Source organism: Camelus bactrianus, chromosome 4, assembly GCF_048773025.1.
Source record: "Camelus bactrianus isolate YW-2024 breed Bactrian camel chromosome 4, ASM4877302v1, whole genome shotgun sequence".
Lineage (NCBI taxonomy): Eukaryota > Metazoa > Chordata > Mammalia > Artiodactyla > Camelidae > Camelus > Camelus bactrianus.
In genome coordinates this window covers 31,831,354-31,852,123 of record NC_133542.1, presented here as the reverse complement: position 1 = coordinate 31,852,123, position 20,770 = coordinate 31,831,354, and the positions used below count along the sequence as shown (strand labels likewise).

Genomic DNA, 20,770 nt, shown 5'->3' with positions numbered 1-20,770 from the left:
AGAAAAAGAAAGTAAAGAAACAACCCCCTTTAAAATAGCACCCAAAGTAATAAAATATCTAGGAATAAACCTAACCAAGGAGGTGAAAGACTTATACACGGAAAACTATAAACCACTGATGAAGGAAATTGAAGAAGACTTAAAAAAATGGAAAGATATCCCATGCTCCTGGATTGGAAGAATCAATACTGTTAAAATGGTCACACTGCCCAAGGCAATCTACAGATTTAATGCAATCCCTATCAAACTACCCAGGACATATTTCACAGAACTATAACAAATCATTATAAAATTTATATGGAACCACAAAAGACCTAGAATTGCCAAAGCATTACTGAAGAAAAAGAAAGAGGCTGGAGGAATAACTCTCCCAGACTTCAGACAATACTATAGAGCCACAGTCATCAAGACAGCATGGTATTGGTACAAAAACAGACATATAGACCAATGGAACAGAATAGAGAGCCCAGAAATGAACCCACAAACTTTTGGTCAACTCGTCTTCAAGAAAAGAGGCAAGAATATACAATGGAATAAAGACAGTCTCTTCAGCAAATGGTGTTGGAAAAACTGGACAGCAGCATGTAAATCAATGAAGCTAGAACACTCCCTTACATGATACACAAAAATCAACTCAAAATGGATCAAAGACTTAAACATAAGACAAGATACAATAAACCTCCTAGAAGAAAACACAGGCAAAACATTACCTCACATACATCTCAAAAATGTTCTCCAAGAGCAGTCTACCCAAGCAATAGAAATAAAAGAAAGAATAAAGAAATGGGACGTAATTAAATTTACAAGCTTCTGCACAGCAAAGGAAACCATAAATAAAACAAAACGACAACCTACAGAATGGGAGAAAATTTTTGCAAATGATGAAACTGACAAAGACTTGATCTCCAGAATATATAAGCAGCTCATACGACTTAAAAAGAAAAAAACAAACAACCCAATCCAAAAATGGGCAGAAGACCTAAACAAGCAACTCCCCAAGGAAGAAATACAGATGATCAATAGGCACATGAAAAATGCTCAATATCACTAATTATCAGAGAAACGCAAATGAAAACTACAATGAGGTATCACCTCACACCAGTCAGAATGGCCATCATTCAAAAGTCCACAAATGACAAATGCTGGAGAGGCTGTGGAGAAAAGGGAACCCTCCTACACTGCTGGTGGGAATGCACTTTGGTGCAGCCACTGTGGAAAACAGTATGGTGAGTCCTCAAAAGACTAGGAATAGGCATACCATATGATCCAGTCATCCCGTTCCTGGGCATATAACCAGAAGGAACCCTACTTCAAAAAGACACCTGCACCCCAGTGTTCATAGAAGCACTATTTACAATAGCCAAGACATGGAAACAGCCTAAATGTCCATCAACAGATGACTGGATAAAGAAGATGTGGTATATTTATTCAATGGAATACTATTCAGCCATAAAAACAACAACATAACACCATTTGCAGCAACAGGGATATCCCTGGAGAATATCATTCTAAGTGAAGTAAGCCAGAAAGAGAAAGAAAAATACCATATGAGATCGCTCATATGTGGAATCTTAAAAAAAAAAAAAAAAAGAACATAAATACAAAATAGAAACAGATTCATAGACATAGAATACAAACTTGTGGTTGCCAAGGGGGTGGGGGGTGGGAAGGGACAGACTGGGATTTAAAAGTTTGTAGATACTGACAAGCATATGCAGAATAGGTAAACAAGATTATACTGTATAGCACAAGGAAATATATACAAGATCTTGTGGTAGCTCACAGCAAAAAATAATGTGACAACGAATATATGTATGTTCATGTATAACTGAAAAATTGTGCTCTACACTGGAATTTGACACAACATTGTAAAATGACTATAACTCAATAAAAAAATGTTAAAAAAAAGAAAGAAAGAACAATGAAAAACAGCTCCTAGAAACTTGGAGTGTTTACTTTTTGCTTTCTTGAGTCACTGTGTGAAGCATAATCTCACATACAGTCAAAAGAGTATCATCTTTTATATAGAGATGGGGCATAAATAATTCTAACACAACAAATCCAGTTCTAGTTAGTAATTTGAACTCTCCTCTCTCTATACTTAATAAACAAGTAGACCAAGAATCATTAAAGATAACAGACTTAACTGATATTTAGAGAACAGGACACCCAATAATAATATGACATACATTATTTTCAAGTGCACATGGAAAATTCACCAAGATGGACCATACTGTGGACCAGAAAACTAACTCCAACAAATGTGAAGCCACTAATATCATACAAACAAGTCCTCAGACCATAAAAGAATTCAGTGAGAGTATAGAAAGCTATTGGGAAAATGTCCAAATGTTTGGAAGTTAAACAATATACTTTTAAATAATCCACAGATCAAAAAAGAAACCCATAAGCCAGAAAACAAGTAACAATACAAATTATTTTGAACTGTATGGCAAGGAAAACACGACATACCAAAATTTACTGAATGCAGCTAGGCAGTGTGTAGAAAGAAATGTATAGCATTAAATGTGTATATCAGAAAAAAAGAAAGGGCTGAAACTGATGATCTAAGCATCTACCTTAAAAAGTCAGCTGTAAACCAGAAATTGACACATCATTGTAAACTGACTATACCTCAATAAAAACAAATTAAAAAAGAGAAGTTAGAGACAGAAGAGTAATCAAAGAATTCAAGAAATCAGAAGGAAGAAAATAACAGAAAGAGCAAGAATCAGTAAGACAGAAAATGGACAAAATAGAGAAAAATGAGTGAAACCAAAAGCTGTTTCATTAAAAGGATCAATAATGTTGATAAGTCTAGACTATTTAGGAAAATAAAAAGACGTCTATTACCAGTATAACGAATGAGAGAAACACATCATTACAGACTGTACCAATACAAACGAATATTATTAACAACTTAGTGACAACTAATTTGACAACCTGGATGAAATGAACAAATTCCATGAAAGACATAAACGATTACAGGTCACTCAATAAACAGTAGATATATTAAACAGACATACGTATATATATTTTTTTTTAATAAATTGACTTTATATAAAAATCTTCTCACAAAGAAAATTCAAGGTCCATTTGGCTTCAGTTGTTAATTCTAACAAACATTTGAGGAAGAAGTAATGCCAAATTCTATACAAAATGTTTACAAAAATAGAAGATTAGGGAACATGCCCCTATTTTTCGAGACCAGTATTTCTCTGATATACAAACCAGACAAGGACATTAAGAAAGCAATACCTTAGGAACAGACAAAAATAATTTATAAAATTCTAGCAAATCTAGTTTAGCAATATACAGAAAGAATCAGATATCATGAAGATGAGGTTTAACTTAGAAATTCAAGGTTGTTTCAACACTCAAAAATCAATAATTTTAATTCATGGTATTAACAGGCTAAATGTAAGAATGATGCAGTCATCTTCACAGATTCAGAAACAGCATTTCACAAAACACAATTCAAGACAGAAACTATCAGCAAATTAGAAATGAAATAGACTTTTTTCAACCTAATAAGATATCTACTAAAAAAAAAAAACTACAGCTAATGGTGAAAATGGAATGCTTTCCCTGAGATCATGAACAAGGTAAGGATGTACTAGAGGTCCTAGTTGGCGCAGTAAGCAAGAAAAAGAAATATAAAAACATACAGATAGGAAAGGAAGAAGTAAAACTATCTCTAATCAGAATACATAATCATTTATGCAGAAAATCCTAGCAATCTACGTAAGAAACCTGTAAGTACTAAGTGACTCAGCAAGATTGCAAGATCTTGCTAACATACCAAAACCCCCCCAGAATCCCCAAAAAACAAAACTGTGTTTCCAAAGTAACAGATAATAAATGTATACTAAATTTAGGCCGTTTGATGAGAAGCAGGATTTCAAAATGCCTTCACACAGATTGCTTATTAGTTACATCTATCAAGGATGTATTGTGGAGAAACAACAATATCTTGATCTGGTGAACAAAATTCCTATCATCAACAAGGGGTAGACAGATCTCAGTGCTCTCTGATGTGAAATGCTGAGGACACAATAGCAGTGAGGTAGTTTTCCAACTAGGGATGCACAACCTGAATCTTTCCATGAGGAAACATAAGAAAAACTCAAACTGGGAAATATTCTATAAAAGAACTGGTCCCTATTCTCTAAATATCACAATGTCATGAAAGAAAAGGTTGAGGAGCTGTTCCAAATTAAAGCAGTCTAAAGACACATGACAACTAAATGCAACACATGATCCTGGACCAGATCCAGTATTAGGGAGGGAAAAAAAATGCTATAAAGGACATTACTGGGACAATTTATGAAACTGGACTATGGATGGTAGATTAAATATACAGATTGAATAGATGCTACTTATATTTGGAATCTAAAATATGATAACAAATGAACTTATTGATAAAACAGAAACAAATTCACAGACACAGAAAACAAATTTACCAAAGGGATGAGGAGGAGGGATAAATTAGGAGTTTGGGATTAGCAGATATAAACTACTGCATATAAAACAGATAAACAACAAGGTCCAACTGTGTAGTACAGGGAATTATATTCAATATCTTGTAATGAGCTATAATGGAAAAGAATATGGAAAAGAATATATGTATATATAACTGAATTACTTTGCTATATACCTGAAACTACCACAACATTGTAAATCAACTATACTTTAATTTTAAAATATTGAACAAATGTTAAATTCCTGAATTTGTAACTCTACTGTAGCTATATAAGAGAATGTTCTTGTTCATAGGCCATATCCAGTGAAACACTAAAGAGTAAAGGAATGTAACATCTGCAAGTTACCCTCAAATGATTCAGAAGTATAATGATATGTGTTTATATATATTATGTATACACACATACAGATAAGAAAATGTGACATAATAGTGTAAATTAATGAATCTATTTAAAGGATATCCAGAAGTTCTCTGTTACGTTTATGCAATTTCTCTGTAAGTTGGAAACTTTTTTAAAATACAAAAGGATAAGGAAACTTCTCCATGATTCATAAATTCCAAGAATAAGCTTCACCAGTGTCTTAATTTCTTTTTCTCAAATAGTAGAATGTTGATAAAAGTGGGCTTTCCCATGTTTTGTGCTATCACCCCAAGTAAAGATATGAGTTTTCTAGATTATATGTCAACTCATGAAGAGAGAACGGGCAGATGGAAAGCTGTTGAAAGAACATGGGCCTTGTGTTTTCTCTTTGCCACTTGGGCAATTTCTTTTGTACCAATAAGCCTTAGTGTCTTAGCGTAAAAATGGGATTAAGAGTAATATACCAACTTGACAATATGTATTTGTTAAATGAATGAATGAATGAACAGGAAGTAGACCTTGCACATATTTAGTACATACATAGTCAGCACTTCATAGAAATTACCTTAAGTCCATTTAATCAAAATGTTTTTTTCTCTGTTGACACTTGTTTCTGTGTTCCCACTGCTACTAAAACACAATGAATTTAAATGCATTGGATTTCACAGTAGTCTTTGAGATTAATGGAGATTATTTAACTATGTGACCAAATCAGGCATGGAGATTAGAGTTAGAGGAAGGGAAGAAATACTCCTCAAAAAAGACTTTTGAATATTTGATCATTTCTTTCCTAGTGGTTCCACCTAATTATCCATACAGGGCAACTCCCCAGTAAAGTTGGATTTTTTTCCTTTCCCAAGTTACAGATAACTGGCAGCTTTTCACTTACTTCTAAATATAAAATAGGCCCCTCACATTTCATATGCCACATCTCCTTACATCCAGAAAAGCAGAGCATATCTCAAAAATTCAGCAATTGTGTCTGATGGGCAGTGACACCAGTAGACAGCCTTCTGCCAACACCCAGGCTGAGAAATGACAATCAATATCCCACTGCCACCTGGGACCCTCTGAGTCATAGCCAGCTTGTTCCTCACTTACTACTACCTTCTTGCAGCTGTGGACTCTGGTCTGCGTCACAACCTGCCCTGACAGATCCAGAATGAGGGATCAGCTGCTTGGCCTGTTCAGTTTCCAGGGCCAGGAAAATCAGACAGGCAACCAACTCCCCAGGGACATTCATTAACTTTGAAAACTATCAGATTAAACCATGGATGACCACCAATTTGCAAACATCTGCATCTGCAATCTTTTTGGTGCTGGGATTCACTTTCAGCAGAGATCAAGAGACACATAAACTTCAGAAGTGGAAGATGTTATGAGGCATCCTGGGAAAATTCCTCAAGTCAGAAACTCCTGTTATGAATTATCTTTCCTTCTTACAGAAGGAATAAGACTAATAAATTATAGCCAGTATTCTAAAGCATGGTGAGTCCAAGTCTTTGTGCTCATTCCTAAAATATAGATTATATACTGAACTAACTGAGAATTTGTGGTACCAGAATTAGTCCCACCAAAAGGGTTCCTTATTTAGAAATGTTCTTTTTTGCTTTTTTTTTTCAATATAAACAGATGAAGAAGAATGTTAGTCCTACATATTCTAAATTACTGAGCCCAAAGTCTGTGTCTCAAGAAACGTAAAGAAAAAGGTCAGTATATTCTCTCTACTTGTCAGAAAAGTCATCAGAATGATGACAGAGACCTTGGTGTAGAATCAGGGCAACAGACTCCTGTCCTTGGCCCCCAACTCTAAGCAATCCATGTTGGTTCGGGCCCTTATGACTATCCCGGCTATTTAAGATTCTCTTCCTCAGGTAGAGGGCTGCAGGTGGTGTGGTAGTACATGGAAACTGCTTGGTCATTGGATGTGATAGGGAATAAAATATAACCCAAGTTCTTTACACTTTGTCTACTGGAATCTCAACATTTCTATTTAACTGAAATTTAAAGATTCAAAGAAAAGTTTCATCCAGAAAATGAAGGCAGCCTCAATTTTGAGAGTCCATAAAACATGAAGTTCTCAGGCCTGCTCAGACTTTCCATATCAACTCTGAACAGTACTCTAAGCTTGAAACAAGGGTATCATGGAAATATGATTTCTGTATGTAGTTTACCAGTACAGTTTCCTTGAGCATTAAGTGCTCTAAGTGTGAACATTAGAAGAAAGGTTTTTTCCATTCAATCTTACTGTGCAACTGCACATTATTCTTTCACTGGCTTATTTCTCTCCTAAAATTAAAAATATAAGTCATTAGGGAAGGATGCATGGTGATGTGGGAAGAATACATGAGCTCTGGAGTAGGTAACTTTGGATTCAAATCTTTGGTCAATTAATTGTCTTATTATCTTGAGAAAGTGACTGATTTCCTTTCTCCGAATTTCAATTTCCTCATTAGTAAAATGATCCGATTAAACTCTCCTTCAAGTGGATGGTGTATTAGATTAAGACAACAGGTTAAATGTTTATAGTATAAAAAGTAAAAATGACATTTTGCTCTTAACTTAGTTCTGTCTAATTACATATCCCAGAAAAATTTTCCATTTCCTAAAGCCTTGAATTACTGAAATCCACAAATTACAAAAAATATAAACATTTACATGCTGAGATAAGCCATTTCAAAGATGATCAAAGAAGAATTTCCTGATTTTATTAAAACTGATTCAACTGATATGTATATATGTATAACTGAATCACTATGCTGTACACCAGAAATGAACACATTATAAACCAACTAAAAAATTAAAATTAAAATTAAAAAACTGACTCAACTGTTACCCAGTAAGAACTGCAGACTATCAAACAATTATACACCAGTAAAATGAACAACCACAAGAAATGGATAAATTCCTAGAAATGTACAATCTGCCAAGACTGAATCTGGAAGAAACAGAAAATATGAACAGACTTATTACCAATAATGAAAATGAATCAGTAATTTAAAAACTCATAACAAAAGTCTAGGATCAAACAGCTTCACAGGTAAATTCTACAAAACATTTAAAGATGATTTGACATTTATTCTTCTCAAACTACTCCAAAAAATTGAAGAGGAAGAAATGCTTTGAACTCATTCTATAATGTCAGCATCACCCTGATACTAAAACCAGACAAACACATCACAAAAAAGAAAATTATAAGCCAACAGCACTGATGAACATAGATGCAAAAATCCTCAACAAAATATTAGCAAATCAAATTCAATAAAACATTAAAAGGATCATACTCTACAGTCAAGTGGGATTTATCCCAGGGATGCAAGGATGGTTCAATATCTGCAAATCAGTCAACATACTACATCACATTAATAAACTGAAGAATAAAAATTACATGATCATCTCAGTACAAAAAATGCTTTTAACAAAATTCAACATCCATTTATGATAAAAACTCTCAACAAAGCAGATATAGAGCGAAAATATCTCAACATAATAAAGGCCGTATGTGACAAAACTACAGCCAACATCATACTCAGTGGTAAAAAGCTGAAAGTATTTCCTCTAAAACCAGGAACAAGACAAAAATGCCCACTCTCACCACTTTTATCCAACATAGCATTGGAAATCTTAGCCACAGTAATCAGATAAGAAAAAGAAATGAAATGAATACATATTGGAAAGGAAGAAATAAAATGGTCACTGTTTGCAGATGACATGATATTGTACAGAGAAAATCCCAAAGATTCCACCAAAAAACCATCAGAACTAACAAATGAATTCAGTGAAGTTGCAAGATACAGAATTAATATACAGAAATCTGCTGCATGTCTATACACTAATGATAAACTATCAGAAAGAAATTAAGGAAACAATTCCATTTACAATTGCATCAAAAAGAATAAAATATCTAGGAATATATCTAACCAAAGAGGTTAAAGACTTGTACTCTGAAAACTGTAAGATAATGATGAAAGAAACTGAAGACAAGCAAATGGGAAGATATACCATACTCATGGCTTAGAAAAATTAATATTGTTAAAATGACCATACTACCCAAGGCAATCCACAGATTCAGTGTAATCCCTATCAAATTACCAACGGCATTTTTCACAGAACTAGAACAAACAATTTTAAAATTTGTATGGAAACATGAAAGACACTGAAAAGCCAAAGCAATTTTGAGAAAGAACAAATTATACTACAAAGGTACAGTAATAAAAGATACAGTGGCACAAAAACAAACACACAGTCAAAGGAACAGAACGGAGAGCCCAGAATGACCCCAAATTATATGATCAATTTACAATGGAGAAAGGCAGCCTCTTCAATAAATGGTGTTGGGAAAACTGGACAGCTACATGCAAAAGGATAAAACTGGACTTTTTCATACCATATACAAAAATAAATTCAAAATGGATTAAAGAATCCACAAAACTCCTAGAAGAAAACATAGGCAGTACTCTCTCTGACACCTTAGCAATTTTTTTTGATCTGTCTCCTCAGGCAAGGGAAGCAAGAGCAAAAGTAAACAAATGGGACTATGTCAAATTAAAAAGCTTTTGCCCAGCAAAGGAGACTATCAACAAAACAAAAAGGCAGCCTACTGAAAGGGAGAAGATATTTGTAAATGATACATATGATAAGGGGTTAATATCCAAAATATACAAAGAACTCATACAACTCAACATCAAAAAAACAAACAACCTGATTAAAAAACGGGCAGAGGATCTGAACATTTTCCCAAAGACGTACAGACAGCCAATAGACAGATGAAAAGATGCTCTACGTCACTAATCATCAAGGAAATGCAAATCAAAACCACAATGAGATATCACCTCTCAGATGTCAGATGGCTATCATCAAAAAGACAACAAATATCAAGTATTGTCAAGGATGTGGAGAAAAGGGAACACTTATGCACCATTGGTGGAATTCTAAATTGGTGTAGCCTCTGTGGAAAACAGTGTGGCGGTTCCTCAAAAAAAATTAAAAATAGAACTGCCATCTAATTCAGTGATTTCACTTCTGTGTATTTACTCTTAAGAAAATAAAAACACTAATTCAAAAAGATATATGCACACCAATGTTTACTGCAACATGACCTACAACAGCCAAGATATAGAAGCAATTAAGTGTGCATCAATGGATGAAATGGATAAAGAAGATGTGGTATATGTAACAGAATATTATTTAGGCATAAAAAAGAAATCTTGCCATTGTGACAACATGGATGGATACAGAGGTATTAAGCTAAGTGAAATAAGTCACAGAAAGACAAAAACCATATGAGCTCATTTATATATGGAATCTGAAAAACAAAACAAACAGACAGACAAAACAAAATGAAAACAGACTCAGAGATACAGAAAACAAACAAGTGGTTGCCAGTTGGAGGCAGGTGGGAAGTGGGGCAAAAATAGGTGAATGAGATTAAGAGGTACAGTCCTCCAGCTATAAACTAAATAATCCACAGGAATGTAAAATACTGCATAAGGAATACAGTCAATAATATTGTAATGACTTTGTATGCTGACAGATGGTTACGAGACTTAACACGGTAATCATTCCATAATGTATGCAAATGTCAAATCATTGTGCAGTACACACCTGAAACTAACATAATGTTGTATGTCAATTATATTTCAATAAAAATAAATAAAATAAAAAAGCATATACTGTTAAGTCGCATTGGGAAAAAAAAAAGGTTCCCACATGCCCTTTTAAATTCCAGCTCACCCTAACTCCTAGCCCCAGATAATCACTGATCAACTTTCTGTGACTACAGATTAACTCTGCCTGTTCCAGAATTTTACATAAATGAAATTATACAATATGGACTCATTTGTATCTGGCTACTTTCACTCAATTTAAAATTTCTGAGAGTCATTCACACAGATGAGTTCATCAGTCATCCATCTCTTTTTATTAATAAGTAGCCTTCCATTGTATGGATATGGCATAGTTTGCTAATGAATATCTACCTGGGTTGTCTCCAGATTTTGGCTACTGTAAATAAAGCTATGAAAATTCCTGTACAAGTCTTTCTGCGTATATAATGTTTCTCCTTCTCTTGGGCAGATATCTAGGCATGGACTGGCTGGGTCATAGGGTAGTGCATATTTAACTTATTAAGAAAGCCTCATTTTCCTCTAGGTCTCACCTCCAAATAGAATGGCTGTCTGCAAATTGTATACATGGAATAGGAATTGCTACGCCATGTTTTAGGATTAGTGGGAGGGGTGCCCACCTCTGCCCTTTGGGATGCGAGTGAGAGGGGGCTACACATGCCAGAGCGATGGTAGCTTTTCTGTGAAGTGGAAGCACATATATTAGAGTGAAACTCTTCCCATTTCTTCAGTCTCTTTACAGGCATCCTCTGGTTTTTCCCTGGCGGTAAAATGCCTGGAGAATTTTCTGCACGGGGATGAAGGAAGGAGAGAGGCTGCAGAGAGCCCATCAATACCATCATTAGGGAGAGAGACATGCAGTTAATCCCATCGGGTTCCCCTTTCCTCACCTCTAGCCTCCATATTACTGTCTGAGTCTGGAGCCCTGGGGTTCCCTTCTTTGGCAGTGCCCACTCAGAGATTCTGAGTGACTGCTTTCTCTCTCTGATCATCCATCTTCTAGGAATTTGTTGAACTTGCACTTCCTGATGGTCCTTTCTTCATTCTCTTCATTCTACTTTTGCTGGGTTTGTTATTTTATTGAGGTCTTGGTAGAGAGGAGAAAAATGATAATCTTTGGTCTGTAGCCCTCACCCAGAAATCAATGGCTCTGAGCCAGTGCCCCAATCTTATCCTAAATCTTGCCACAGAAACTTCCCTAGTCAAGTTTATTAATGACCCTTCTGTTTAATCTAACCTATACCTTTAAGTCTTTTCCCATTCAATCTCTCTGTAGAGAGATCTGGATAACCTCCCTCCTGTCTGAAGTGTGCTTTTGATTTCCACAATACTACTCTCATCTGGTTTTCTCCTGTCTTTCTGGCTGCTTCTTTCCATCTCATTTCCACACTTCTTGTTCTCTGCCCTTAAATGTCAGTGGTTCCTTAAGGTTCCCCTTTAGGTCTTTGTTTTTCCTCGTTCTATATATTCTCCCTAAATCTTGTCACCCAGTGTGCTCTTTTAAACCCCATTCTTGCAGTGTTTAAACAGTCTCTTTCCTGAGAAGCCTTCCCTTACCCTCAAGGCTGAGGTAGGTGCCCTGACTAATGTCCCCACAGCACTAAGAGACTATTCCAGAACTTCTCACATGGCACCATACTGCCTGCTCATGAATCTGCTCCCTCCTCTAACCCTAAGCTCTCTGAGAGTCCAAGGCTGTCTTTCATCCAGAGCAACTCACTTGGCATACAGGTAGTGATCAATAAATACTGACTGGATTGAATTGAGATGATAGATTTTTTAAATGCTTTGTGTTTAATACATGTTATTACTGGGAATAACAGTAAAATTTGCACTTTGAAGAAAAAAATCTGCCAGAGAAAAAGAAATCTCAAGTTAATCAGAGAAAATCAGTCTTAAGTGTGTAACATAAGTAAATGATGCTGTGCAGAAATTAATGAGGCACATTTTCATGTGAAAAATATATGTTCTTCATTCCTGGGCACCTCTACAGAGCCAAAAGCAATAGAGAGTTCCCCCATCAAAAAAGTCTCACACTCATGTCCAGAGCAGCATTATTCATGGTGGCCAGAAGGTAGAAGTAACCCAGGTGTCTACTGATGGAAGAATGGATAGATGAGTTGTGTTATGTGCCTACAATGAAATATTATTCACCCTTAAAAAGGAAAGAATTGATATGCTATAACACTGATGAAACTTGAGGACATTATGCTAACTGCAATAAGTCAGTCACAAAATGACAAATATTGCAGAACTTCATTTATATAAGGTATCCTAGAGTAGTCAAATTCACAGAAACAGAAAGTAGAATCATGGTGGCCAGGGCTGGTGGGGAAGGAGGGAATGAGGAGTTATTATTTAACGGAGACAGAGTTTCAGTTTCGCAAGATGATAAAGAGTTATGGAGACAGATAATGGTGATAGTTGTACAACAATGTGATTGTACTTAATGCCACTGACTTGTACACCTAAAAGAGGTTAAGATGGTAAATTTTAAATTATGCATATTTTACCACAATTAAAAATAAAATAAAAAGTCACACACACAAAAGAATTACAGGCTGCCATATCTGACATACAAATATAGCCTTTATCTGGGAGTCAGTTGCTGTGAAAGCAGGACTTCCTCATATATGTGTTATTATTAAGGATATAACTCCACCCTGCACTCCAAAAATGTTTATTAAGCTTTTCTTGTTAGATTTTTAACAGGGAGCCACCAAGATCCTCACACAGAGCTTTTTAAGCTGCACTGTCTGAGAAGTGCACCTTATAAGCCCCTTGGGTCCAGACCTGTCTTCCTTGACTGCTGGGGTGAGTCTAACTGCGCTAAGGTAGCAACTGTGCCCTCACCCAGAGTCTGTTTCTAAATTATTTCTTGTTCATTGCTATCTGCATATCTGGTTTTATTTCTGCCTCTAGCCTATTTGGGTTATTTCTGTCTAATGGACATCTGGTCCCCTTTAACAAATGAAAAGCACGGAGAGACTGGTATTCGTCCTCATTCGGTATTGTCTGTCTCCATTTTTTAGGTACCTTAAATGACTGAAGCATCTACTTACCTATAACTAGGTCTACAGTTTACCAAGACTTATCCCTATTGCCTTGTTAAGAGGGTTGCCTAGAGAACGTCGTACACTACTAATACTATTTTTTTTCTTAGCTGAAGAAGAAATTCTAAAATGCCTTGTCCATAAATGTCTTTCTTGCAAAAGTTGTTCAAGTATGTGTTTGTGTCTGATTTCATTTGACCTATGAATGAAGTTTCCTATGCTATCATTCTCTGGAGTTTGTAAATGAGAAAATCTCCCTCCTTCTTAAAGAGGAAAAAGTGCTGGGAAACACTCCTCCAAGTGTCTCTTGATGGGACTCAACTATGCCTCACCGTGTAAGCTAAGAATGCCAGGCCTACCGGCACTGACCACTCTCCACCTGGGCTAGTTCTCAGGGTGGGGTACACAGCAAGCAACCATGAGGTATGAAGTACTATCTTCCTCTGGCACAAAGAGCAAGCCTGCTTACCGCCTGCTGTTAAACGGTAGGTTCCCCGGGCTCAGTTTTCCTCTCTTGCAACGCATCCCACTGCATGGGCAGGCACCCATCTTATCTTCCTGAGAGATGCATGCCTGGAAGAGCTGAGGCTCAGGGAACTTGGAGACAATGTGCTGACACTTTGGCTACTGCTCTTTTCTGAGAATCTAAAATAGTCTCTTATCTCTGCGCCAGGAGTCTTGTGTCTTCTGTCAGCATTCATGAAATGGTGGCAATCTAACGTATAAGTTTGCAAATCAGTTAAAATTCAATTAACTTTGTTAAAATGACAATTCTCACCAAACTGATCAATCTCAATCATACTCAGAACAAGCACTTTTGTAGAATTGACAACTTAATTATAAAATGCATATAGAAATGCAAAGGACCAAAAACATCTAGAACAATCTTGACAAAGAACAAAGTTGGAGGACTTAAACCATCTGACTTCAAGTGTCACCTGAAAGATAATCCAGACAATGTGATATTGGTATAAGGATAATCAAAAGAACAGAACAGACAGCTCTGAAAGAGACCAAGTCTATATATAATCACTTGACTTGCAAAAGTCTTTTCAACAAACAGCTAGAATAAATGGATATCCCTATGGTCTAAAAATAATTTTTGGCCCAATGCCTTATGCCAAATAAAAAATAATTAAGATTGATGATATTCCTAAAATACAAGATCTGAAGCTATAAAACTTCTAAAAGGAAATATAATAGAAATCATTCAACAGTTGAGGCAAAAGACTCTTAGGACACAGAATGCATTAAACAAAAAAGAATGATCACCTGGACTTTATTAAAATTTAAAGCTTCTGCTCAACATGAGACATCATTACGGAAATAAATAAGCAAGCTACAGACTAGGAGATAACACGCATTAATTACGTATCTGATACATGCCTGGTATCCTGGATATATAAAGAACAGCAACTCCACAGATAAATAACTAGTTAGTAACAGGCAAATAATTTTAATTCATAACCATGTGAAAATCTGCTTAACATTATTAGGCACCAGGAAAATGTGACTTAAAACCACAATGAGATACAACTACATACCCATCAGAATGAAAAAAAATTAAAAAGACTGAAAGACCAAATGTGGGTAGAGATGTGGAGCAGTTAGAGCTCTCACCCATTATTGGTGGGAGTGTAAAATGGTACAACTACTTCGGAAAAAATTCTGGCTTTTTCTTATAAAACTAAGCATACACTTATTTTATGACCCAGCAATTTTACTCCAAGATGTTGATCAAAGAGAAATGAAAAAAATATGTGGTACAAGTATATTCATCATAGCCCAAACCTGGAAATAGTCTCAGTGTGCATGATAATGAAAATGAATATCTTCTACAAATAAAGATATAAAGAAAGAACTACAACGGGTCAGGTAGGAGGGGTGAAGACGCAGTTTACTCAAGACCCAGACCCCAATGTGGGCGACGTATAGAAGAGAGGTAATTACGTTACAGAGGTTCTCCCCAAAGAGTGGGTGGTCTGAGCCACACACTGTGCTCTCCAGCCCGGGAGTTTCTGCACCAGGAAGATAAGCCCCCAGAACGTATGACTTTGCAGGCCAGCAGGGCTTATTTTCAGGAGTCCCAGACCCCTTGAGCCCAAAGCTGCCCAGGGACCTGGACCTGTCTACAAGAAGGGCCATGGCTAGGGGCCTAGCTCCACACACCGGTGGGCTAGCACTATTCCTGGGACCCCCAGGGCCCTGCAGACAAAGACCCTGGGCCCTGGCCCTGTCTAGCAGGCTGACATACCAACTCTGGGACCCCCAAGGCCCTGCAGCCAGAAAGCCAGGAAACTGGTTCCCCCGCTGATGAGCCAGCACTAGCCCTGGGACCCTCTGGGCTCCAGTCCCCCTACCAGCAGACTGATACAAGCTCCAGGCCATCTTTCACCCCTGAGCCAGATGCCCCAGGACCCAGGCCCACTCATCAGCAGGCCAATACCAGCTCTGGGACATCCGGATCCTGCAGCCCACAGCCTTGTGACCCAACCCCACCTACCAGTGGCTGGAATTCTTTCAGGGTGCCTCTGAGTCTTCTCTTAGAATACTTCTAGTTGTATTTTAGTTTACCTGTTGCTAGACATTCGTTGTCCAGAGTCTAAGAGCGCTGAACAAATGATTCAAACACAAAAACAGAATGAAATCATTGACACTCAAACTGAAAAATCACATTTCAGCTAACAACTTCATCTTCAAGGAAAATCAACAACAGTGGTGAAGATATGGATAATCCTTGGTGTCCTCTTCTGCAGCTTTGGATGAAGGAGAACAAAACCGGGAGCCAAGAATACAAATGTTCTCATGATCTAGGAAAAGGCTGACTGTTTTCTAGTCATGGCTTCAAGTAAGCACCAGAACCAGTTTTAAATCACTTTTTCAATTGATGGCAACTCCTATCAAGAAACATGTTGCTGAAACCCAACCAATCAGAAGACTTGCCTTTGGAAAAGCCAAAGGGTTGGGACAAGTACAAAACTTACCTGCATGAGACTCAAACTTCAGTAAAGCACTGCTGTAGCCCAGAGTAATTAAGATGGACTCCTTCCCCACAAGGCAACATTCAGTGTCCCTGTTGAGTGAGCATTTGAAGACACAGACACCATCAGCTATAAAGGGTGAAAAAAAAAAAGAATTAGGAAAATCCATTTAGAGCACTCTAAAACAATTCAGCCATTCCCACATCTCTGTTTCCAAGGCTCCCCCATTTTTATCTTCTTAATATAATGCCTCCTGGGACATATGTCTATATGAGGGTCAGAGATAAGAGATGAGTGTAACCATGGCCAAAAGTCAATTCTCTGCACGTGGGTTAACACAGGGCTCAACACTGACTATTGTCTCTTGCATTTATGAACAGGGTTCCATCTCTTATAATCCTTGAATTTCCCAAATCATTTTGTAACTTTTGACACCAATCCCAGGAGAGATCAGGTAATGTCTTTCTGAATGATTCTTGAATACCCACTGTGTGCCAGAGATATTTCAACAACTCTCCCCTGTAAGTATCATCACTGCCAATGTTCCTAGGTGAAGATGAGGAAAATAGTCTAGGTCCAAATATGCACAGCTAATAAATGGCAGAAATGGAATTCAAACCCAGATATTTGACTCCGAAGCACGTCCTCCCTACAACAGTGAGCTAAGTCAAGCAGGACAAAGAGGGAGCTTAGTTTCTGCAAGCAGAAGCCATGGTAAGTGGCTAGGGTCTCATCAGAGTCACCCACAGATCTTTGGAAATTAACTCTCAGTTCCTCTTTTTACAGGGTAGAAAGGCCTTTAGCACTGGAGTAGCTGCAGTGTGGTGGAAACAGCAGTGAAACTTGCAGTTTTGCTTTCGTCTGAGGAACTTCAGTCACCTCATCATTCTGAGTCCCACTGTTTCATTATGTAAAATAAAAATATTGATACTTATTTCATAGGCTTTTGTGAAGACTAAACAATAAAGGGGAAATAATTTCTAAAAATCCTAAACAATAAGGGACTAGTATTATTTTTCTCAATATAAAGTAGACCTCAGTTTCTACTCTTAATGTTTTCCATTCTCCCTTAATAGTAAATACAGTAAGTGTATTAACTTAAAAATGTAATTATATATAAAATTCTACTGTTACAGTTGAGCATATGCACATTCAAACACACACATACACAAACACAGAGTTAAACTAGCCAAATATTTTCATCCATTATTTCAATTAAGTGAGAACCTCCTGATGGAAGCATTCACAAATATTTTTCACAGAACACGTAGGCTGGTTAAATAGTGCAGATGTTTTGAAAACATTTTCCTGCTACAAAACATGATTATAGGTTTGGCCATTACAGCCCAGTCAGTGACTCAAAGGCCTAAGTGTCTTCTTACAGGGAGGTAGCTGTGAATACAGATACATAGGAAGGAAGTTTGCTCTTTTAAACAATTTTTAAAATCAAAATATGTGTTTTTTAAATGAAATTAGGATTTCTAGCATTTACCAGTTACTTATTTTATGGTTAAGAAGCAGAATAAGCAAGAAGGAAGGCGGGCTCTGGCCTTCTCTGGTCTCTTGCACATACACGACTATTACAGTTCATGGGCTTTTTGTGGGCAGGGACAATTTTACTTTATTTTTGGAATCAATATATTTTTTTCTCTGAATCAAAACCTAGCCCCATACCTGGTACTTATTAAATATTTGCTAAATCACTAAAAGCATTTCTCCATGTAGTGATTGCATACTACCCCAGAATAGGTTCAAGTCTCCTTAACCAGATAGGCTCAGAATGTATTGTTTTATTGTTGTTTGTTTTGTTGTGATTTGATTAGAATATAAATTGAGTAGATCTCTCCTCTACTTTTATAAACTGTCAAATGCCTGTCCATCTATCCACTTTTCTTCATCCTTTCCCTATCCTCTGTTTTAAATATGGGTGGAGAATGTCTTTTTAAGCATGCAACAAAATCTGGAAAGTATTGGTAATTACTCAAAATTTTAAAACCTACATATGGTAAAAAAAAAAAACTTAAAATACTTTAAATCAAATTAAAAAGCAATGATAAACTAGGGAAATACTTTCTACATACATAGCAAAGACTTAATATCCCCAATATACAGTTAGCTGTGAAAAATAAGAAGCAAGCAGTTCTACTGAAGATTTAGTAAGATGGATTGATAGATAACTGGCAACTAGAAAAATGCTGATAGCAAAAAAAGAAGTGAAAAAATAATGAATCTCTGAAATAAAGAAATGTATGATAAAACAATGAGATCAAACTTCTTATGTCTCAGTGTTAATTTTTTTAAAATATTTATTGACAATATCAAATGTTGGAGAGGGTGTGAGAAAACAATGGATGGCAATTACTGGGAATGCAAGTTTCTACATTCCTAGAATACATTCTGCTCATATGGTCCAAAATGTAAAACCTATGTACTCTTTGTTTGACAATCTACTCATAATGTAATTTCTTCCAGGATGTGCTTTATCAAGTGTGGATGAGTTTATATTCAAGGACATTCATCTTAGAGTTGTTTATTATAGCTAGCAAATGCAAAGAAGCTAAGAGCCCATCACTTACATGGTTGGTTAAATCAAACACGGTACCTCCACGTGCAGGTTGCAGAGGAGCATGTATACTATTACTGTAGAAGTTTAACATTGTGCTTATCTTTGGAGAAAGCTGTTTTAAAAGATATGTACCAAAATGTCATCAGTAGTTTCCTCCGAATGGAGAGATACGGGATCATTTTAATTTTTCCCTTTATAAAGTTCTGCCTTGTTGAATTTTCTATGTAAATATTTATTTCTATAATCAAAAAAAAAGAAAAAAAAAGATATTTTCATTTGGTAAAAAGCAATCAAACAAAAGACACATTATCATTGCCAATGTATTTTACCACATTCTCATTCTCAGTGGATATTACCATTCTTTTAATTTCTTTCATTTATTAGATATTAACTGATACTTCATTCATTCAAAATAATTATTTAGGAATTTTTGTAACCAATATAATCATTATTTTAATTCTCATTTCAAAAATCACTCATTGAAATGACTGTTCTTTTGCTGTTTTCTATTTGCTAGTCGCATATCTTCTTGTGTTGATTTCCTTTCCTGTCCTTTGACCATATTAGTAAATAAAACAAACATTCTAAATGATTTGTCAACTATTGTGATCAAGATTAAAGTGCAGCTATTTTAGGGGAGAGTGTATTATCAATTGAAAATTGTGTCTTTTTAAATTTGAAGACTTTATAGTAGAAAAATGAAGGAATATGATAAAAAATTGAGGAATACACATAAACCAAGACTAGGAAATACCACTACCCTAGTAAAAAGTAGGGGTAATGTGGAGATCGTTTTCAGTGTACACTGTACTAAGGAACAGGGCATCTATCTACCAAATTACTAGTAACAATAACTACATTTGAAGACCACTCTGACTCCCTTTACAAACATGTCATCTCATCTCTTCAGTGCCACAGAAGGCTGGCTGCTTCTGTGTTCTATCATTCTGCTTTTTAACTTCGCTCTCATCAGCGACCCTCTTTGCTACTTCTTTGAGGGGCAAGGCCTGATTTGGTAGCAGTGAAGTATCAAGGAGAGTAAGCTCCTGTGCACAAGATTTAGTCAGCTTCAGGAAAGCCCAGAGCCTTGCTGCTCCCTCCTTGAGGAAAAGCTACTTGTTCTACCAAAGAACTCTCAAAGAGAACCACAGTGACTCCAGATACCTTACTTCATCCTCCACCTTGATCTCATCTGACAAAACTTAAAAAGGCACAAAAAGAAATTCAGGATCTGCCCATTTTACAAGTGTATACGTGTAAACGTGGAAAACGCCACAAGGTAACATCAACAGAATAACAGCTGAAAGAACGAAGAGAACAGGAAGATCAGGAAAAAGAATAAAGTGATGTGCAGATGGTTTTAGAGTTTAGAACTGGGATAGCTGCCACGTGTGAGAGAGAGAAAAGGGGCTTTTAAGACGTCAGTCTCAGATTACCAACACTGCCACCAATTATGATTACTGAAACACTTGTCTAAATCGTTTTATTGTTCTGGCTTGGGGTTCTGGGTTTGGTTTGGTTTTGTAAATGCTACCCCCTTCCTCTACATTTGTTTTATAGTTATGTTAAGTCTACATTGTCAAATCATACAGTCATTACACAGTAACATGTTCCCTTTCGGCCCTCATTTAATAACTGCTTAATGCTCACCACCAGTCCTATGTAGATGCCTCTCTAGTCATTTCGGTTGTCCAAAGTCATT

The 20,770-nt window shown here is 36.4% G+C and overlaps 1 protein-coding gene across 3 annotated transcripts in view; it reads right to left on the bottom strand.

The window, feature by feature from the left end:
* Positions 1-20,770, bottom strand: part of LOC105079181 (histone-arginine methyltransferase CARM1) — a 269,300-nt gene that overhangs the window by 159,181 nt on the left and 89,349 nt on the right. For all 3 annotated transcript variants that reach the window (XR_012506359.1, XR_012506360.1, XM_010967891.3), the window contains exon 2: positions 16,506-16,631. Coding sequence is in view for 1 of the 3 variants with exons in the window: in XM_010967891.3 (XP_010966193.1) it covers positions 16,506-16,631 (126 nt within the window). In the remaining 2 variants the exon portion in view is untranslated. The remainder of the gene's footprint in view (positions 1-16,505; positions 16,632-20,770) is intronic.